Source organism: Microcaecilia unicolor, chromosome 8, assembly GCF_901765095.1.
Source record: "Microcaecilia unicolor chromosome 8, aMicUni1.1, whole genome shotgun sequence".
In the NCBI taxonomy this organism is placed as follows: Eukaryota; Metazoa; Chordata; class Amphibia; order Gymnophiona; family Siphonopidae; genus Microcaecilia; species Microcaecilia unicolor.
In genome coordinates this window covers 78,471,780-78,490,616 of record NC_044038.1, presented here as the reverse complement: position 1 = coordinate 78,490,616, position 18,837 = coordinate 78,471,780, and the positions used below count along the sequence as shown (strand labels likewise).

General features: G+C 42.6%; 1 protein-coding gene and 1 pseudogene across 1 annotated transcript; one reads left to right on the top strand and one right to left on the bottom strand.

The window, feature by feature from the left end:
- Window positions 1-6,550: 6,550 nt before the first annotated feature.
- On the bottom strand, window positions 6,551-8,020 carry LOC115476786 (chemokine-like receptor 1). The gene is made up of 2 exons (XM_030213365.1): window positions 7,965-8,020; window positions 6,551-7,605 (listed from the first exon to the last, which is right to left on the bottom strand). Exon 2 carries the CDS (start codon window positions 7,586-7,588, stop codon window positions 6,551-6,553), a length of 1,038 nt encoding a protein of 345 aa, XP_030069225.1. The 5' UTR covers window positions 7,589-7,605; window positions 7,965-8,020.
- A 994-nt stretch (window positions 8,021-9,014) lies between these two features.
- Window positions 9,015-18,347, top strand: LOC115476638 (annotated as a pseudogene).
- Window positions 18,348-18,837: the final 490 nt, after the last annotated feature.

The window sequence follows — 18,837 nt, the reverse complement described above, 5'->3', positions numbered from 1 at the left end:
CAGGCTATGAGTGCCACTCGCACTGTCCAGACGAACACTGGAGGTGATTTTATAGCACAGGGGGAGCAAGGGGATGGAGGGAATGACGAGAGCTTTGTGGGGCTAGGAAGGGAAGGGAGAGATGCAGCAGGAGGGACTGACAGGGTGGGACTGACAGGGGGTGCGTATGCAACACACACACCTTGAATGGATATGCCACTGCTGCCACCCACAGAGCTGTCTCCTATGATCCAGGTAACTATATAGATACCAGTCTGAACTTTGCCACTAACTGGATAGCACTTTTGGGTTGACACTGAAACCAGATACTCAGCTTGGCTTACCGCTGCTCTTGACATGGCAGTAAGGGGCCCTTTTACCATGCTGTGGGAATAAGGACCCTGTGCTGGCAGCGTGGGGCTGTTTTTCCCGAGCGCCAGGGCCTTTTTTACCACAGTGGGTAGAAAAGCCCACAGCACACATGGCCATGCAATAAGAGAACTCCTACTGCATGGGCATGCGACAGGGAGGCTTTACCGCCACCCATTGAGGTGGCATTAAGGGCTCCCATGCTAACCTGGTGGTAACTGGGCAGCATGCGTTGATGCCTGATTACCGCTGGGTTACCACTGCACAAGCCATTTTCATGGGGTTTTCTTTTTCCCACGGAAATGGCACATGCTCAGGGCGGGACTATGGCCTGCGGCCACGTTGGGCCAGCGGCAGTCCCGAAAGAGCAAGCGGTAAGTCCACATTGGGCTTACTTCCACTCTGTAACAGGGTTCCTAAATGCAGGTGCACAATCAGCAGTCATGACAGCTAGCAAGTGATGCCAACTCCCATGCTAGCTATCATAGCCAACCACACCTCCACCCACTCATGTTACAGTGAGATCCCACCCACTCCTGCATTATGCAGGTAACGTGGGATTTTTACCACAGTGGTTGTCTCTTTAATGCAGAAGACAGTAGTACAGGTCTGTGCTAGTGTCTACCACCTGATAAACCCCACATTAGCTGATTAATACAGCTGAATAAAAGAGCCCCTTAGACTGCACTTGCACTGAAAATCCAGCAAAGTCTGCCTATAGAAAATATGCACATACTTGTCATTAATGCAAACAGTTATAAAATTACGTCCACATTACTTATAATAATTCTGCCCTGCCTCCAGACAAACCCACATAACCTAAATTATCCAAGACAGAAACTCTCAAAAACTTCTAATGATGAAGATTCCACCATTTCTTGGTTACCATCACAGATAGTAAGATTTTCCCATGTTGCAATATAAGGGCTTGATTGACAAAGACCCACCCCACCCCATTTGGTGTACATGGGAACAACTATTCATTAAGAGCTACCTCTTCAATCAAGGTTTTAGTTAGCTTTATCAGATACTGGTGCTTTGGTGGTCCAGCTCCCAGCTCGCTTCTTCCTCCCCTCCTCCCCCTTTCTTTCCCTTTCGGCTTCTCCCCCCCTCTATACATTTTCTACTATCATTTTACTTTACGTTGTAGTTCCTTTCTATTTTCTACACTGATTTTATTAATGTTGAAAGTCAGTATATCAAGTTTTTTTTATATTATTATTTATTTTATTGCAATGGTCAGATGCAGTACAAATATGGATGATTATAATATAGATTATGTGAACAGTCACTTTAAGAACAAAACACCTGGGAGTATTGGAGTCTAATGAGAAGTAACACAAACATAAAGACCCTGTCTGATCAACTGAGAACGGAATTCTAGGTTAATGCAGTATCCACTTCTCCTTTTTACAGGCAGAGAGCAGCAATAAATGCCACCTGTGCAGTAGCCTCAGCCCAAGCCAACCCAAGAAGCTGGGAATTTAGGGGTCCTTTTACTGCATTAGTCCCTAACACACGCCTAACGCAGCTAAAAATGGAGTACCACAGGATGTGCACAAGCGTTCTGTGGTAACTTCCAAACGTGTAGGTGCTAACCATGTGCTAAAAAATATTTCTTTTTTTTTTTGAGAGGGCACGTCAGGGCTGGAAAGTGGGCATTCCTTCGCTAACCAGTTAACACATCTACATTTCCGTGTGCTAAGTGGTTAGCAGAGAGATACTGCATGAGATCTTACTGCCTACAAAATAGGTGGAGGTAAGAACTCACATGGTAATTTCCCAAAATGGCCACTCATTAATGGCAACATTAACGCATGCTACTTCCAAATATTAGAACTTCCACCTGATACAAAATTACAAAATTATAATGGTGTATGGGGAAAAAGCCTCAAAGAGCTCCCAGATCAAGTATCAATCTGTCGGAGCTAAAATAGACCATCCGGTCTTCTCTTCATCATAGGCAAAAAAAACCCTTTCAGGTGGCCCTCGATGAATTTCTATAGGCAAAAACCCCTTATAAGCAGCCCTACGTAAATTTCTACTGGGACCGCAATGATTTATTCAAAATTTTTGTTTCTCAAAAATAAGAATTTTGTTAAGGAAAAAAAAAACATATTATGCTGCAATGCATTTAGCTTTATTGCTTGAGATTCAATGCTACTCCTGCTTCATGCTGTGTTGTTCCTTGTTGAGTTACCCCGAGCCGACGTTGGCCAGCGTTTCGCTGCTTTTTCAAGGTCTCGGGTACTTATTGGAATTCATTGCACGGCGTTTCAAATGTAGCTAGTCTGACGTGCTACATTTGAAACGCTGTGCAATGAATTCCAATAAGTACCCGAGACCTTGAAAAAGCAGCGAAACGCTGGCCAACGTCGGCTCGGGGTAACTCAACAAGGAACAACACAGCATGAAGCAGGAGTAGCATTGAATCTCAAGCAATAAAGCTAAGTGCATTGCAGCATAATATGTTTTTTTTTTCCTTAACAAAATTCTTATTTTTGAGAAACAAAAATTTTGAATAAATCATTGCGGTCCCAGTAGAAATTTACGTAGGGCTACTTATAAGGGGTTTTTGCCTATAGAAATTCATCGAGGGCCACCTGAAAGGGTTTTTTTTGCCTATGATGAAGAGAAGACCGGATGGTCTATTTTAGCTCCGACAGATTGATACTTGATCTGGGAGCTCTTTGAGGCTTTTTCCCCATACACCATTATAATTTTGTAATTTTGTATCAGGTGGAAGTTCTAATATTTGGAAGTAGTATTCATCTCCATACCACCAAAACATTAACGCATGGCCATTAATAAAAAAAAAAAAAAAAAAAAAAAAAAAAAATATATATATATACATATATATATATATATATATATATATATATATATATATAGAGAGAGAGAGAGAGAGAGAGAGAGAGAGAGAGAGAGAGAGAGAGAGAAAATAAGTCATTTTACAGCCATGGTAAAAATGGCCTTAGCATTTGGGAAAGACCCATGTAAGGGCACATTAAAGCCATTTTCTACTGCACCTTTGTAAAAGGACTTCTTAGAGATTTCAACCTACTCTGCCCACTCCACCCCCACCTTCAGCTTCTCTGAATCATTTGGAACTATAAATGATCAAAAATACATTTTCCTTGAATATCTACTTACTAGTATAACAGCACTCTTTCAGCTGTTGGTTTCTCTTATGGTCTAATATGCAACACTTCATGCGTGTTTGTCTGCTCTTTTCTGGATATCCATTTGCTTCCTTCACTCTTCCTAGGTACATTTGTTATTACATTGATTGTCAGCACCACTATGCACTGACAGGTTTCATTTTATCATTGCAGTCTCTCTCCTTTTTTGATTTTCATACAGGCTTCTTTTTGCTACGCTTTGTGAGTTATTCACAACTTTGTACATATGACATGTACATTTGGCTATGTCTTCTCTTTTACATTCATATTTATTTATAACTTTTATATACATTTTGGGCCTTGTTTACAAAGGCGCATTAATAGTTTTAACACATGCTAAAAATTAGCATGCGCTATATAGACATCCATAAGAATATTATGGGCATCTATATGCCTAGTGTGTGCTAATTTTTAGTGAACACTAAAAACACTAGGGCGCCTTTGTAAAGAGGGCCCTTTATCTTCTGCTTCATGCAATATTCCAGTTTGGTATTTCATGTTTGTCCCATTTACAGGGCCGTGCCAATGCGGTAAGCCAGGTAAGCAATGCAGGGGGGCGCCTGCCTTCGAGGGGCGCTGCTGCCCTGCGGTCCCTGCCTTCCACTCACTTGCAAAATCTTTTAGCTGAAGTTGCGATCGCCCCTGCCCTAAAACCGGAAGTGAAAGCAACAGCATTATTCACTGAGGCAGGCAGGCTCTTCAAATTATTTTAAAGAATGCAACCAAATTGCTATATATGCTGTGGTTTGTGGCTAATTCCTCACTCAGGGTGAGCTTCAGAGCTTGAACCGCATTCAAATTAAAGACAACCTGAAATTTTAAAAGTGCTAAAAATAAGTTTTAAAAGTATTTGTATTAAATCTAATTGCAGAATTCAGGTGCTGGGACTCTGTACTTGGTTGTCATGTGCTCAGATTTGTTTAAATCGTATGCAAATTAGTCCGTTTTTGGGAGGTTCTCATTTGCATATTTATGAATAAAAAATGATGGAAGTGTTTACAGCCTTAATGTTAGGGCATGGCTCTGATCAAAAGTGTGAAGTTTGGTCCAAAAACGAAGGGTTTATCTAGTGTTTTTCACTAAAAATTCCCATTACAGTGTCTGTATGTTAATCTGCATTCAAATAGAGCTCTCTGATTGGATGATCAGCTTTTGTTAGAAATCTGCCCGGAAGGGAACAGAGTGAGACAGCAACTGACTGTCGGTTTGGCCAAGAGAGACATGCAGCTGTGAGTTCCTGTGTGTGTTGACTGAAATTATAAAAGACTGCCAGATTATGTGGTAAATGAGAAAATATGAATGAAAAGAGGTTGGTGGAGATTGAAGTTTGAGATTTCTCTAGTGAAAAAGGATCTGAATATTTCAGGATTACTTGAAGTTTATGAAGAATAGAAAAGGGTGAATTTCAGTTTAAGAGTGTTTAAATCCTATAAGCTATATAAAGGCTAGGTAGATTTAAGTGACTGTAAGCAAGGAAACCTTAATATTTAATCTGAAATAAATATTTGATCTGAGATAGTTGATCAGAGACAAATGTTTGATCTGAATTATATCCTTTGTTGCAAAGGAGATTAGAAAAAGAATCTTTGGAAACTAAGAGGACTTTGCTCACATTTTGAATTAGCATTCCTATTTTGAGTTGGAAATCTTTGAAGTGTTATGAAAATACATTTTGCTTTAATGAAATTGCTAAACTTTAGAGTCAGAGCCTTATCAATGAGGGATACATACAGTGCTATTTTTTTCCTGAGGTCCAGCTTACTTGCCTGCTCCCTTCTGTTCCTGCTTTGCTAGACGGAGGGGGTGGGGGCGCCAACTGATAGTCTGCAGGGGGGCACCAGAGACCCTAGGCACGGCCCTGCCCATTTACATCTATATACACTTAAATTCATCTTAATATATGTGTGTCAATCTTTCATATCCTTGCGATTTTTATTTAGCATTTCTGTTCTTGCTGTGCCTCTGGCCTCCCATTATCCCCCGGATTCTATATATCGTGCTGAGATTTCTGCTCAAAAATTGAAGCTCATTCTATAACAATCCACATAATCTAACTGGATAACAAGTTAATTGGTGCTGATAATTGGATGTTAACAACCAATTATCAACACTAATTAGTAATAATTAGAATTTACACACACTGCTTGCTGAGCGTATTCTGTAAAATGTTGCATGTAAGTTCTAATAAATGCTGCCAAAAGGAAGCATGGCCATTTAGCGTGGAATGGGCAGGCTGTGGGCGTTCTGAAAATCTACACGCAGGGCTATGGAATACACCTGTTCTGCACCTAACTTAGGTGCCGGTATTTACACCAAGTTTTCCTTAGCACAAATGGATGCACCTAGAATTAGGTGTTGGCATGGCCGCTAGTCGTATTCTATAAGCCATGCCTAAATCTAGGTGCGGTTTATAGACTACACCTCAGCAGAAGTTTTTTTGGCGACAATTTTCAGGCACCATAAATAGAATCTAGTCCTATATGACTTACATGAGCACCTCTGATATTGTGATTTTGCAGAGGTTCTTGTTTTAAAATCAGAATTATCTGTACATCTCGTCAAGAGCACAGATTGTTTGGATTCCTAAGGCAGGCCATCTGGCCAAAACACGGCCCAGGTTGGATCAGTTTATGTTCTAATAAAGGATTGTTTTGACCATTAGCTGCATGTCTGCTGTGTGTTTCATGCTCTCCACTTTTCATACTATTTCTGTGGCATCCCCGACTCTACCAGCATCCCCTGATCAGCACAAGCATAAGCTGGGAATTCAACCAATGTCCCTCTATGTTGCAGTGCACAGCACTGCCACTGGTCCTGTTCCCCTGGACTTGGGTTCCATTACCTTTCTAGAGCTTTTTGCTCACATTGTGGAGATATAATAATTGGATGAATTGCACATAGAGTCCTTTTTTGGCACTCTAATATAGACAAGATTTTTGGATGTGCATTTTCAAACTTTTCTCATCTTTTGATGGACTCTTAACAGTATCTATGTCATTCCCCTTTCAGATGAGAATTAATCACAAGATACACATTTCAGTCATATCTTTAAGCTGGTTTCTGGTTCCCTCAGTGAAGGCTCTTTCAAACACCCCCAGGAAGGATATTTTGACCTTCTTTTTGAAGTCCTGACCCATGAAGACATAGAGGATGGGGTTGATGCAGCTGTTGAAAAAGGCCAGAATGCATGTGAGGGGTTTCAGAATCAAGCGAACTTTCCATGGGATTAGATATGGGGTGACGACATCATCTAGAAAAGGATAGACATGGTACGGGAACCAACAGAAGAAAAAGCACACTAAGATGGCTATAATGACTTTGAAGGGCTTGCTGGACTTGACCAGGTTCCTCTTTCTTTTTAAAGTCAGCACAATGACAGCGTAGCAGACAACAATGATGAAAAAGGGAATTAGAAACATGCACAGGAATCGTGTGATAATCATGCTTGAATTTCTCAAATGCCATTTGAAATAGGCTTCTTCTGTGTAGTCTTCCTGAGAGATGCCATAGCTCATGTCGCAGTAAACGACGCTGTTATTCGGGTAATAGACTAAGTCATAGAAAGCGGGATAAGGGGAGCTGGTAATGAGAGCCATAAACCAGATGACTAGTGTAATGGCAGTAGCCAACCTGGGTGTCCTGTGATTGTTGGACCACACGGGGCAAACTGTTGAAATGCAACGATCAATGCTGATGATGGTCAGAAAGGCAATGCTGGCAAACATATTCAAATACAGCACTGCCGTATGCACTTTGCACATCACCTTGCCAAGGACCCAGTTGTTATCCATTGTTTCAACAATGGATATTGGGAGAAAAGCATCAAAGATGAAGTCTGCAATAGCCAGATTGAAGAACCACACGGTGTTCACTGTCTTTTTCATCCTAAAGACGGTAATCCAAATGACCAGTCCATTGCCAGCCAAGCCCAGCAGGCAGGTTATGCTATAGGACACCACCAATAGCATTTGCATTATATAATACAGTCTAAAATAGTCATCAGAATTATAGCTTGTGACGTTGGTTGAGAAGGAAGGAGTCTGGGTGAAGTTCTCCATTACCAACAAGTTCCTGCCTGATGGAACAGAAATTGAGAGCTTAATTCCTTTCAGGAAAAGGTTGGCATTAACAGCTGGGACTGACAGCATTAATACAAAGTTAAAACATAACCTCTAATTATCTACAAAGTCCATTTACTCCAAGCCAAAACATTGTACTAATAAGCTGAGACATACCCTATTTATTGGTACTAAATCTATTTCAGCATAGACACTGTGGGGAACAATTAGATCCTGCCTTTGATATAATAATCCACTATCCTGTTCTACCATCCTGAGCATAAACATCTGCAGCAAAAACAAGAGAGACAAGAGGGAGTTTTAAGCTTATGATCTCCTGTTTCTATTAGAAAGCCAATTTTTCAGTTGGTATTACCTCTGTGCTGTTTCCCCTCAGTTTCCTTTGCTGGAGTGTCTTCTGTTCTCTGTGAGTGTTTGCTGCAAGGAATGGGTGCTTTTGCCCTCTCCAGCCTTTATCTTCCATGTGTCCTGAAAGACCATGATCTTAACTGTCGCAGGTTTTTATTGGTCAACCAGAGACAGTGGGTGGTTAAGGCTGATTGTTTTCCTAAGATATCAAGATGTGACCAAAAACGGTCTCTGGCTAGAGAATAAGGCCAAGCTGATAGCCCAAGGACTGGATAGATAGAGGAACTGTTAAGATCGTAATGACGTGTTTGGCCTTAAAGGGAACAGTGTCCTGTGCAGAACGGGTGATTTGATGGAACACACAGAAGATGTGAATGTTAACACATTTCTTAGCTCTCACTTCACAGGAACTATGAGAATGAGTGACTAAAAGATTTCAATTACCTGCCTTTGAGCAATATTGTCTTACTAAAACTTGAAATAGATGATTTATTTTGACTGGTGCTTTTGAATGGAGCCAATGGGCACTGGAGGGTAGACTGATGGGTAACTTCTGTACTTTTAGCAAGTGTCTGAAGGTAGTTTTATTTAGCCAAGCTTTTACTGCTAGAACAGTAATTATATTATGATGGACATGCAACATTTTTATTAATGATGGAAATAAAGGCACACTAATTTTATTATTTATTTTCTATTTATTTATTTTCTAACTCCTCTTACTCTCTAACCTACCTATGGGCCCTGTTTACTAAGCCATGTTATAGACATGCTAACTTTTTAGCACGTGCTAAAGCTAAAGACACCCATATGGTGTTAATGCACCTACAGCGCGGCTTAGTAAACAAGGCCCTATATGTTCCATCTTTGTTTATACCCTACACTGTCAATTAAAATGTTCTATTATGTATTTTTTTTGTTATATTTGTACCCTGCGCTTTCCCACTCATGGCAGGCTCAATGTGGCTTACATGGGACAATGGAGGGTTAAGTGACTTGCCCAGAGTCACAAGGAGCTGCCTGTGCCAGGAATCAAACTCAGTTCCTCAGTTCCCCAGGACCAAAGTCCACCACCCTAACCACTAGGCCACTCCTCTACTGTAAGTAGCATACTATGCCATACTTCGTATTGTTATTTGAATATTTTTACTGCTGTAATTATCTATTGCTCATGTTTGACTTATTGTTGCTGTATACTGCCTTGAGTGAATTCCTTCAAAAAGGTGGTAAATAAATCCTAATAAATAAATAATGGTTGTATTGTTTTATTTTGGAAGCTATTATGTATGTGAACCTATACTCTGCCTAGAACTGTAGACAGATTATAAATGTTTTAAATAAAATAAATATACCTCCTGATCTTCCTAATCTATTTTCTTTCTGCAATAATGGAATATGTGAGCAGGCAGAAGCAGAAAGCAATGGAACATCACATAAACAGTCCTGTAATTTATTTATTTATTTATTGCATTTGTATCCCACATTTTCCCACCTTTTTGCGGGTTCAGTGTGGCTTACAATATATTATGAATCATGGAAATACAATTTGTTACAACTCGGTTATGGATTACATTGTGATGAATTATGCGAGACAAAGTCAAAAATAATGACTTCTAAATACCAGAATGCAATGTCTTTATTCACACAGGTCATGTCTAAGAGCTTCTTTTACCAAGCGGTGGTAAATGGGGCCCTGCAGTGGGGTCGGCACATGGGTTTACCAAGTGCTGAGACTGCCTTTTACCACCACCGGTAAAAGTCTTTTTTTCTGTGAAGGGGAAGGAAATGGCCGTGTGCTAAGCAAAGGCATTGGTGTGCGGCCATTTCCTGGGGGACCCCTTACTGGCTCCCATTTTGGATGCCTAAGGACTCTGGCGGTAGCCCGACGGTAACTGGGCAGCCCGCTGTGCTGCATGATTACCTCCGGGCATGCCCCAGACACTAGAAATTACAAAACTATTTTCTAGCACCAGAAATGGTGCAGTGGGAGCTGGAATTACCAACAGGCTCCCTGGGAAGCTCGGTGGTAGAGCCAAATCACCATGTGGCAAGCTGGCGGTAGGCCCACCGTGCATTTGTAAAAGGGCCCCTAGGAGTCCTAAACGGACTGAGTGCTATGACTGGGCAGGAATTTCCAGAATGGCAAAGCAGTTCTAGGAGATAAAATAAGGAGTCCTGTAGTGGACTGTAATTACAATTACTTCTTGTAATCTTGGGCAAGTCTCTTAGCGGCCCTTTTGCTAAGCTGTGGTAAAAAGTGGCCTGCGGTAGTGTGAGCACGTTATTTGGGCATGCACTGGGCCATTTTTTTATTGCATCTAGGAAAAAAGGCCTTTTTTTAAGGGGTCAGAAAATGGATGTGCTCTAAAATTGAAACCAGCGCACACCCATTTTCGCCCTGAGACCTTACCACCAACCATTGACCTAATGATAAGGTCTCACGCCCTACTCTGATGGTAAACATGCAGCGTATCAACTGCCATTTACTGCTGGGTAGGCGCCCCGCTATAGAAAATATTTTCTACTGCGTGTTTTTGGCACTCACCAAATTCAGAATTACTGCCCAGGGCACACAATTAGTGATGTTTTAAGGCGCAGAGACAGATCTGGGTTTGTGAAAATACAACAGAGATCTTTATTGCTAGTGAACAGGAATATGAAAAAAGTGTCCTCCCTATCAGGTGGCCATTGAATCCAGAGCTGTGATAAATGAATTATGCTGTAACGATCAGCATTTTACATCACCTTCTAAAGACCAGTCTAGTACAGACTTTTGAAATATAGGAGTAAATTTGTAAGGAGCTGCCTAGTTTTAGATGCCAGCTTGGAGAAAAGACGGCTGAGGGGAGATATGATAAAGGTCTATAAAATAATGAGTGGAGTGGAAAGGGTAGACTTGAAGTGTCTGTTTACTCTTTCTGAAAATACTAGGACTAGGGGGCATTCGATGAAGCTACAAAGTAGTAAATTTAAAACGAATTGGAAAAAATTTTTCTTCGCTCAACGTGTAATTAAACTGTGGAATTTGTTGCCAGAGAATGTGGTAGAGGTGGTTAGCTTAGCGGGGTTTTAAAAAGGTTTGGACGGCTTCCTAAAGGAAAAGTCCATAGACCATTAAAATGAACGTGGGGAAACTCCACTGCTTATTTCTAGGATAAGCAGCATCAGAGCTGGTCTTAGCAAGTGCGGGGCCCTGTGCAGACCATATGTAGATCCTTCAAGAGGTAGTGTGTCATGATTTAGGCTCTACACCCTTTCTGATGTTTTGGTGCCACCTCAGTTAGGCCAACACACAATCTCTCCGCTGCAAAACACTATACACAAACTTGTGCAAAAACACACTCATAACCTTACCAAACCATAACAGAACTAATTCCAAGCACAGGACGAGCTACAACCTTATGCGTGGAAAGGCAGCACTGTAATTATACCGGGCTCTAAAACACCAGTATACAACCTAGTGAAAAAAAAACAAAAAGGGCTGCAAATACTACACACTAGCAGAATACTGCACCTTGATCACACATGAAAAACACATGACACAACAGATACAAAGGCAAAATACTGAACTGTGGAAAGTTACCTCAAGAAGTCAGACTCAGCATGCAGCAATACTAGAAAAATTGAAACTTACATGCAAAATATCACAGATGCACATTTCCAAAAGCTGACATATTCCAATTAATAAATTCTGAATAAAATACGTTTTTCTACCTTTGTTGTCTGATCATTTAGTTTTTCTATTCGCTTTGGTCCCAGTGTCTTCTGTTTTATGCAGTGTCTTCTTTCCATTTGATATTTTTTCTCTCAACACGTCCCTATCCTCCTGTGTCCTTATGTGTCCTGTCTACCATCTGTAGCCCTGTCCCTATCCTTTCTCCAGTTTCAGCATCTGCCTTCAAAGTGTTCCGATCCAGCCCTTAAATTCAGCAATTTACCCTCCATCCATATCCAGCATTTCTCCTCATCCCCTCCATCCATTTGCATCTACTTTCCTCCCCTTCCCTACATCCATGTCCAGCATTTCTCCTCTCTCCCTTCCCCTCCATCCATGTGTATCTCCTTTGTCTTTCCTTCCCTCCATTCCTGCCCAACATTTCTCCTCTCTTCCCTGCCCTCCACTCCATCTATGTCCAGATTTCTCCTCTCTTCCCTCCCCTCCATCCATGTGCATCTCCTTCCAGTCTTCCCTCCCCTCCATCCATCCATGTCCAGCAACCCTCCTATCCCCCTGCCCTCCCCTCCATCCGCCCATGTCCAGCAACCCTTCTCTCCCCCCTGCCCTCCCCTTCATCCACCCATGTCCAGCAACCCTCCCCTCCCCTTCATCCTCCCATGTCAAGCAACCCTCCCCTCCCTTCCCCTTCATCCACCCATGTCCAGCAACCCTCCTCCCCTCCCCTCCATCCATGCCCAGCAACCCTCCTCTCCCCCCTGCCCGCCCCACCATCCATCTATACCCAGCAGCAACTCTCTTCTCCCCTGCCCATCCCCTCCAGCCAGCCATCCATACCCAGCTCTTGGGCAGCTTTCTCCCCCTCCCCCTCCGGGTCCTGTCTCTTCCGCCCGCTCTCGCCCATCCGCGTGGTCGTCGTTTTTAAAGTCCTGAGGCGTTCTCCCTCCGACACTGGCGATTCACACAGCCTGCCTTCTGCCAGCGTTGGAGCCTCTCCTCAGACGTGTCCCGCCTCCTCGATGCAACTTCCTGTCTTGCGCAGAGGTGGGATGCGTCTGAGGAAGAGGCCCTGCCCTGACGATGGCAGAAGGCAGGCTGTGTGAATCGCCGGTGTCGGACTCGGAGGGAGAATGCCTCAGGGCTTTAAAAACGAGCGACGACGCAGATGGGCACGAGCGGGGGAAGGTGCAAGACTCGCACGGGAGGGGAGGAGGCAGAGAAAGGCAGAGGCAGACTTGAGGCGCGCCGCGCGGGGCCCCCTTAAGCGCGAGGCCCTATGCGGCCGCCTCGGTCGCCTCTGCCTAAGACTGGCCCTGAGCAGCATAAACTGTTTTGTACTTTTTGGGATCTTGCCAGGTATTTGTGACCTGGATTGGCCACTGTTGGAAACAGAATGCTGGGCTTGATGGACCTTTGGTCTGTCCCAGTATGGCAATACTTATGTACTTATGTAAGGTTTTTTGTTATTTTTTAATTTTGACTAAGCATTAAACATGTTTACAAGCAAAACAACTACTTGTCCAGAAAACAGGATAACATCATAAAGCAAAATTCATAATAGTAAATACTCTCAAAACACAAAACAACAATTATCCTCTCTCAGTCCCCATATTATGGTGATCCTCATAAATTGAACAGAGAGTTAAAATAAATGAAATAATACCAATAAACCAAAAGCATCAGATGATAATAAGTACTAATGCTCAAATTACCTTACTCTATACAGAGGGTTCTCCAACCAACTGCAAGGGAAACTTATTATCCAGAAAAGTTTTTAAATGTATAGGGTCATAGAAAATATACCTAACATTTTGAAATTTAACCAAACATTTAACTGGAAAACATTTTAAAAAATCACTATTTTGTAATATTTGTGGGCGAAGAGCCAGAAAAGATTTATACCTCTGCAGAGTCTCTCTACACAAGTCAGGAAAACACCATAGTTTTTGGTCCATATACAATAATGCTCTATACTTGAAAAACAATTTAATAAGAAGATTCTTATCAGACTCAAATACGAAGGGCACCAGGAGTGTAGCACGAGATTCCACCACTTCCTGAGATGTTTCCAAAAACTCTGTCATATTTAAATTATCTGGTGAAAGTCTCCAAATTTTTATTTCTTGCTGCTTCCATCATTTGTTTTTTCTTAAATTGAAGATAATAGATCTTACTTATAGGAGGTAAAGATTAATTTGGTAACTGCAATTCTCTTGGTGACATCATTTGAACTTTAGGAAAGTTCAAAAACCTAAGATTGCAAGCACGTAAAGAGTTCTCAATTTGCTGCAACTTAAATTGAATATCAACAAAGTTTTTAAGCAACTTTGGGCCTCTTTTATAAAGTGGCGGTACCCGTATCGCTGCTTTGCCACTCATTATTTCAACACTATCACCGGGCTACCACAGGAGCCCAGCAGTAGTCCCGCCCCACTGTGCGCCATTTACAGCACAATGGCGCTGGGGGCTTATCTGACAGTAATCAGCGGTAAGTGCTCCCACCCAAAATGGGTGCACAGAAAGTGCTTCACTTGCTGAGCATCCATTTCTTTAAAAGAAACCCTGCCTTTTACCCACTGTGTAAAAGGGGGCCTCAGCGTGCATCAAAAACACACACCGATGCCAGAGCAGGCCCCCTTTTGCCACAGTTTCGTAAAAGGACCCCTTAACCTCTTCTTCCAGAGTCTTAACTTTTCCCACACTCTCTTCCATTGATGTTTCCACCTTCAAAACCCATGTAACTACAGTCTCAGGGCTTCTTTGACCAAGCTTCAGGAAAAGGGTCCTGCAGTAGTGGCGGGGGCCATTTTCCCCACATGCCAGGGCCCTTTTTACCGCAGTAGGTATAAATACCCCAGGCACACATGACCATGCAGTATGAGAACACTTACCGCATGGCTATGCGACGGGAAGTCCTTACGACCACCCATTGAAGTGGTGATAAGGGCTCCTGCACTAACCCGGCAGTAACCGGGCAGCGTGCGGTAATGCCCGATTACTACCAGGTTACCGCCAAGCAAGCCATTACCAAGGATTTTCTTTTTCCCCCAGAAATGGTGCGTGCTCATGGCAGGACTACTGCCGGTGGCTGCTTTGGGCCAGCGGTAGTCCCAGAAGAGCGAGCAGTAAGCCCATGTTGGGCTTACCACCGCTTTGTAAAAGGGCCCCTCAATGTCCTTTTCCATTGTCCATTTTCATACTCACAGTTACTGTCAATTTGGTGATTGTCTCCCATATTGACGTTAGGGTAATCTCGGCTGTTGCCTCCACCATTTCCACTAATTCAGTATCCAAAATGATCTTCCTTGCTTGAGTGTGGCCGGAAACCACAGCCTCCAGCTGTACTGAGCTCGCTGACTCTGCTCTATCCCCGGATACATTATGGAGGGAAATTAGCTCTCCAAACCTTGTCGGGTCTCCAAAGCTTCCTGAGTGACTTCCTGTGTTCAAACTCACAACTGCACCTCGGATTTTAGCCACTGCCTCAGAAGTCAGGGAGCTACTAGCCAGGAATTGAGCAGCAATTCGGGAAGGAGGGATGAGTGAAACATTCCCCTCAAGGCTTGCCAACTCTCTCTGCGCTGGTGAGACAGCAAGGGTACCTCCGTTTCTCTCCTGCAAAGTAACTCCATATTGGAGTATCGAGGCCTGTACCGAAACAGAAGCACCAGATAAGGTGTCCCTCACCTTAACCCTCCTTTTAGGCATCTTAAATTCAGAAAACGAAAAATACAGATAGGAAATAAGAAGAGAAAGCACAGAGCAGCCTGCTAACATTACACACCATCGACCGTCTTGGATCTCCCTAGAAGATAAAGGAAGTTTAAAGGATCAATGACCAGGGCAATTGCTACAGATCACAGGACTCTTGTCCCATGGACTTAAATTGACCATGGACCTTTAACATCAGAGTAACAATAAAACAAACAGTCCTCACTTTACTGCTGTGGAATGGACAGTGCATCTCAGTATACAGATCTTGACATTCATAAATATAACACTGCAACTGCTATTTGGTCCCAGTTACTGAACTTCTGTTAACCCCCCACCCCCCAAAAAAATGTTTTCAGTCATAGCTGCACTGCACGATAAACTGATGTAAAAAAACATCTATGAGCTAGCTTTAAGAACTATCTTTACTCATCAGAAAATCCAGAGTCATTTTAAAAAGCTTGCATGGCATTTACAGCTGTAAATAGCAGCATTTATTTATATAAATACCCTATGCATGGAAATTTTATCAAGCCGCTACTTAACAAGTGTAGATTTGAACCACACAAAGTTTTATAGGCAGGGTGTCATGGGCATGGTTTGGGTAAGTCTGAAAAGTATTCATATATGTATTGTTTATTTATTTCAAATTATACACACTTTACAAAATGTAGATGTCAGCATTTACACCTGCTCTGGGACAGAGGTAAACTGTCAGCTAATTACTTGTTTGGCGATGCGGTTTGCATCGGTAGTTGAGGAAGCAGTTTTGCACACCTGTCTGGTGCTTAAAACCAGAGAAGCATACTAGCAGGTATACACACATTTAAAGCATGGGGGGCATGGGGGGGGGCACATTACATGCTAAAGTGCCACATTTAGGCATGTGCATTCATGCCTATTGATTTGGCATGTGGCGTGCCTAATTGTAGGTGCATAGATAATCTATGCTAGTATTCTGCAATGGAGTCTTGATGCCCAGATACTATTATAGAATTTGTGCCCAGCGCACTGCATCTAGACACCCAACTTTGTGAAGGAACAGGTCCAGAAGTTCTTTAAAATAAATACTTATTTTCTATGCATCCCTTCTTGTCCAGCTGCATTATTTCACTGACCCACTCCCAACCCTCATTCGGAGGTCTCACACATGAGAAATTGAATGTGTTGGTTTTTTGGTTATATTGTATCATTTCTTCATTTGGGAACCGGCCCCATAGATCCCATCACTTGGAGAAGATATTTAGTGATTGTTTGTGCCTCCTTGTGCTTACTAGATGCAGAAGTACTCATCAGATAACACATTAGGCAGGTGAATTGGAGTGGTAGCTTTCTCTGTGAACTGCATAGGGACTCAGGAGTGATGCACAAAGATTGCCGTTAAATACAAAGGGGATGGCATGCAAATGAGATGCATGCAAATCCCTTTGTGTTGGTCGCTGTGTGCGACTCGGATGCATAGCACATGCATAGAACAGGATTGTAAATATCCTGGTGGTCCTCCTGCCTCCTACTACAGGTATGAGGGGGGATCAGAGAGGAAGAGATTACACTATACCATCACTACCCAGTGTTAAATTAGGAGGTGGGGTCTGTAGACCTGCTGGACCACCAGGGTATGTTTTAGAGGGGGGAGGTCAGGGGGTCCACCGTACCTCCCCAGGAAGTGTTCAAATTTGTGGGGGTCAGGGGGTCCTCCTGACTCCCTGGGAAGTTTTCAAGTTTGGGGACATCCACCAGCCCACCAAGGTTTTTGTAAGGGGACTCAGGAGTAGGGGGCTGCAGCAGCTCAAGCACTGACAGTAAAGTAACATGGGAACCCCAAGGACAGCTCTAGAGCTGTCGTTAGTTTTTTTGCCTCTTTCTCGTGGACCAGTTTTCTGTGCATTGCACAGAATAGCTAACGAGCTTGTTTTAATACATGCAAGCTTATTAGCATGGGACTTTCAGTCACTGTTTCTGTGCACGGTAAAGTAGTGGCCGAAAGCCTCTGTGCATTGCACGGAAAAAAAAAGTTTCTTTTAGACTGCGTAAAACCAGTCTAAATGAAATGTTGCAAGCCTGGTTTGCTTTGAGTATCGGGTCCTCAGTAATAAGTGAAGACAGCTAATTCAAGATGCTTTTCTGTGCTGTAAATCAGTTTAATTTGCTATTTAGAAAATCATTATCAGATGATAACTTCTTTTTAAGTTTGTCTTGTGTTTGGATTTTTCAGGAATAAAAATGGCTGATGTTTCCATAATGCCTGATAATACCACCATCTACTTAAACTTGTCAGAGGATTTCACCATGTCTCAATTAAAACCGAATTTGTTGTGAAGAAAGTGTGGCGACTTCTCAGTTGTAGAAGACTCCATGCGTATCTACAGTATCACCTTCATCTTCGAGGTGATAGGAAAAGGTCTTGTCATCTGGGTCATTGGGTTCAGGATGAAGAAGACTGTGAATACCATGTGGTTCTTGATCTTGACTGTCACTGACTTCCTATTCACCTTTTTTCTTCCCCTTCCAATGGCCCTTCGCTACATTCTTGTGCAAGATAAGCAGCGTGCTTGGAGGTCTCAATATGTATGCCAGTGTGTTTTTCCTGATGGTCATCAGCATGGACCATTTTGTGGCAGTGGCTACCCTGTGTGGTCCCAAAATCACAGGACACCAAGGCTGGCTTCTATTGTGGCCCTGGTCATGGATTTTGGCATTCATCATTTGTCCTTATCTCATGTTCCGCAACACTGGGTCTTTCCGGAATATCAAAATTTGCTATTCTACTTATGCAGTCTCAAACACACATTACCTGAAAGAGATCAGAAGCAAAATCATGGGTATCATCAGCTGTGTGTGTGGGTTTCTCATTCCTCTGGCTGTTATTATCATTTGCTACAGCTGTATTGTCCTGAGAATAAGGAAGAACCATTTGACCAAGTCCAGCAAGCCCTTTAGAATCATCATTTAGACTATTGCAATTCACTCTACGCAGGCTGCAAAGAACAAATACTGAAAAAACTCCAAACAGCCCAGAACACAGCAGCCAGACCTATATTCGGAAAACCAAAATACGAAAGTGCAAAACCCCTACGAGAAAAACTGCACTGGCTCCCACTCAAAGAACGTATCACTTTCAAAGTATGCACCTTGGTTCACAAGATCATTCTTGGTGAAGCCCCTGCCTACATGTCAGACTTGATAGAGCTACCACCCAGGAATGCTAAAAAAACATCCAGAACTTTCCTTAACCTCCACTTCCCTAACTGCAGAGACCTAAAATACAAATTAATGCATGCATCAACCTTTTCCTATATGAGTACACAGCTCTGGAACGCACTACCACGCAACCTGAAAACGATTCACGAATTAACCGACTTCCGCAGACTACTGAAGACCCATCTTTTTGACAAAATATATCACAAGGATCAAAACACATAAATTCCTTATATATAGTTAGAAATGTCTCATAATATTTCCTTTTGCACTCTCATCTTACGTACCTTCACCACAT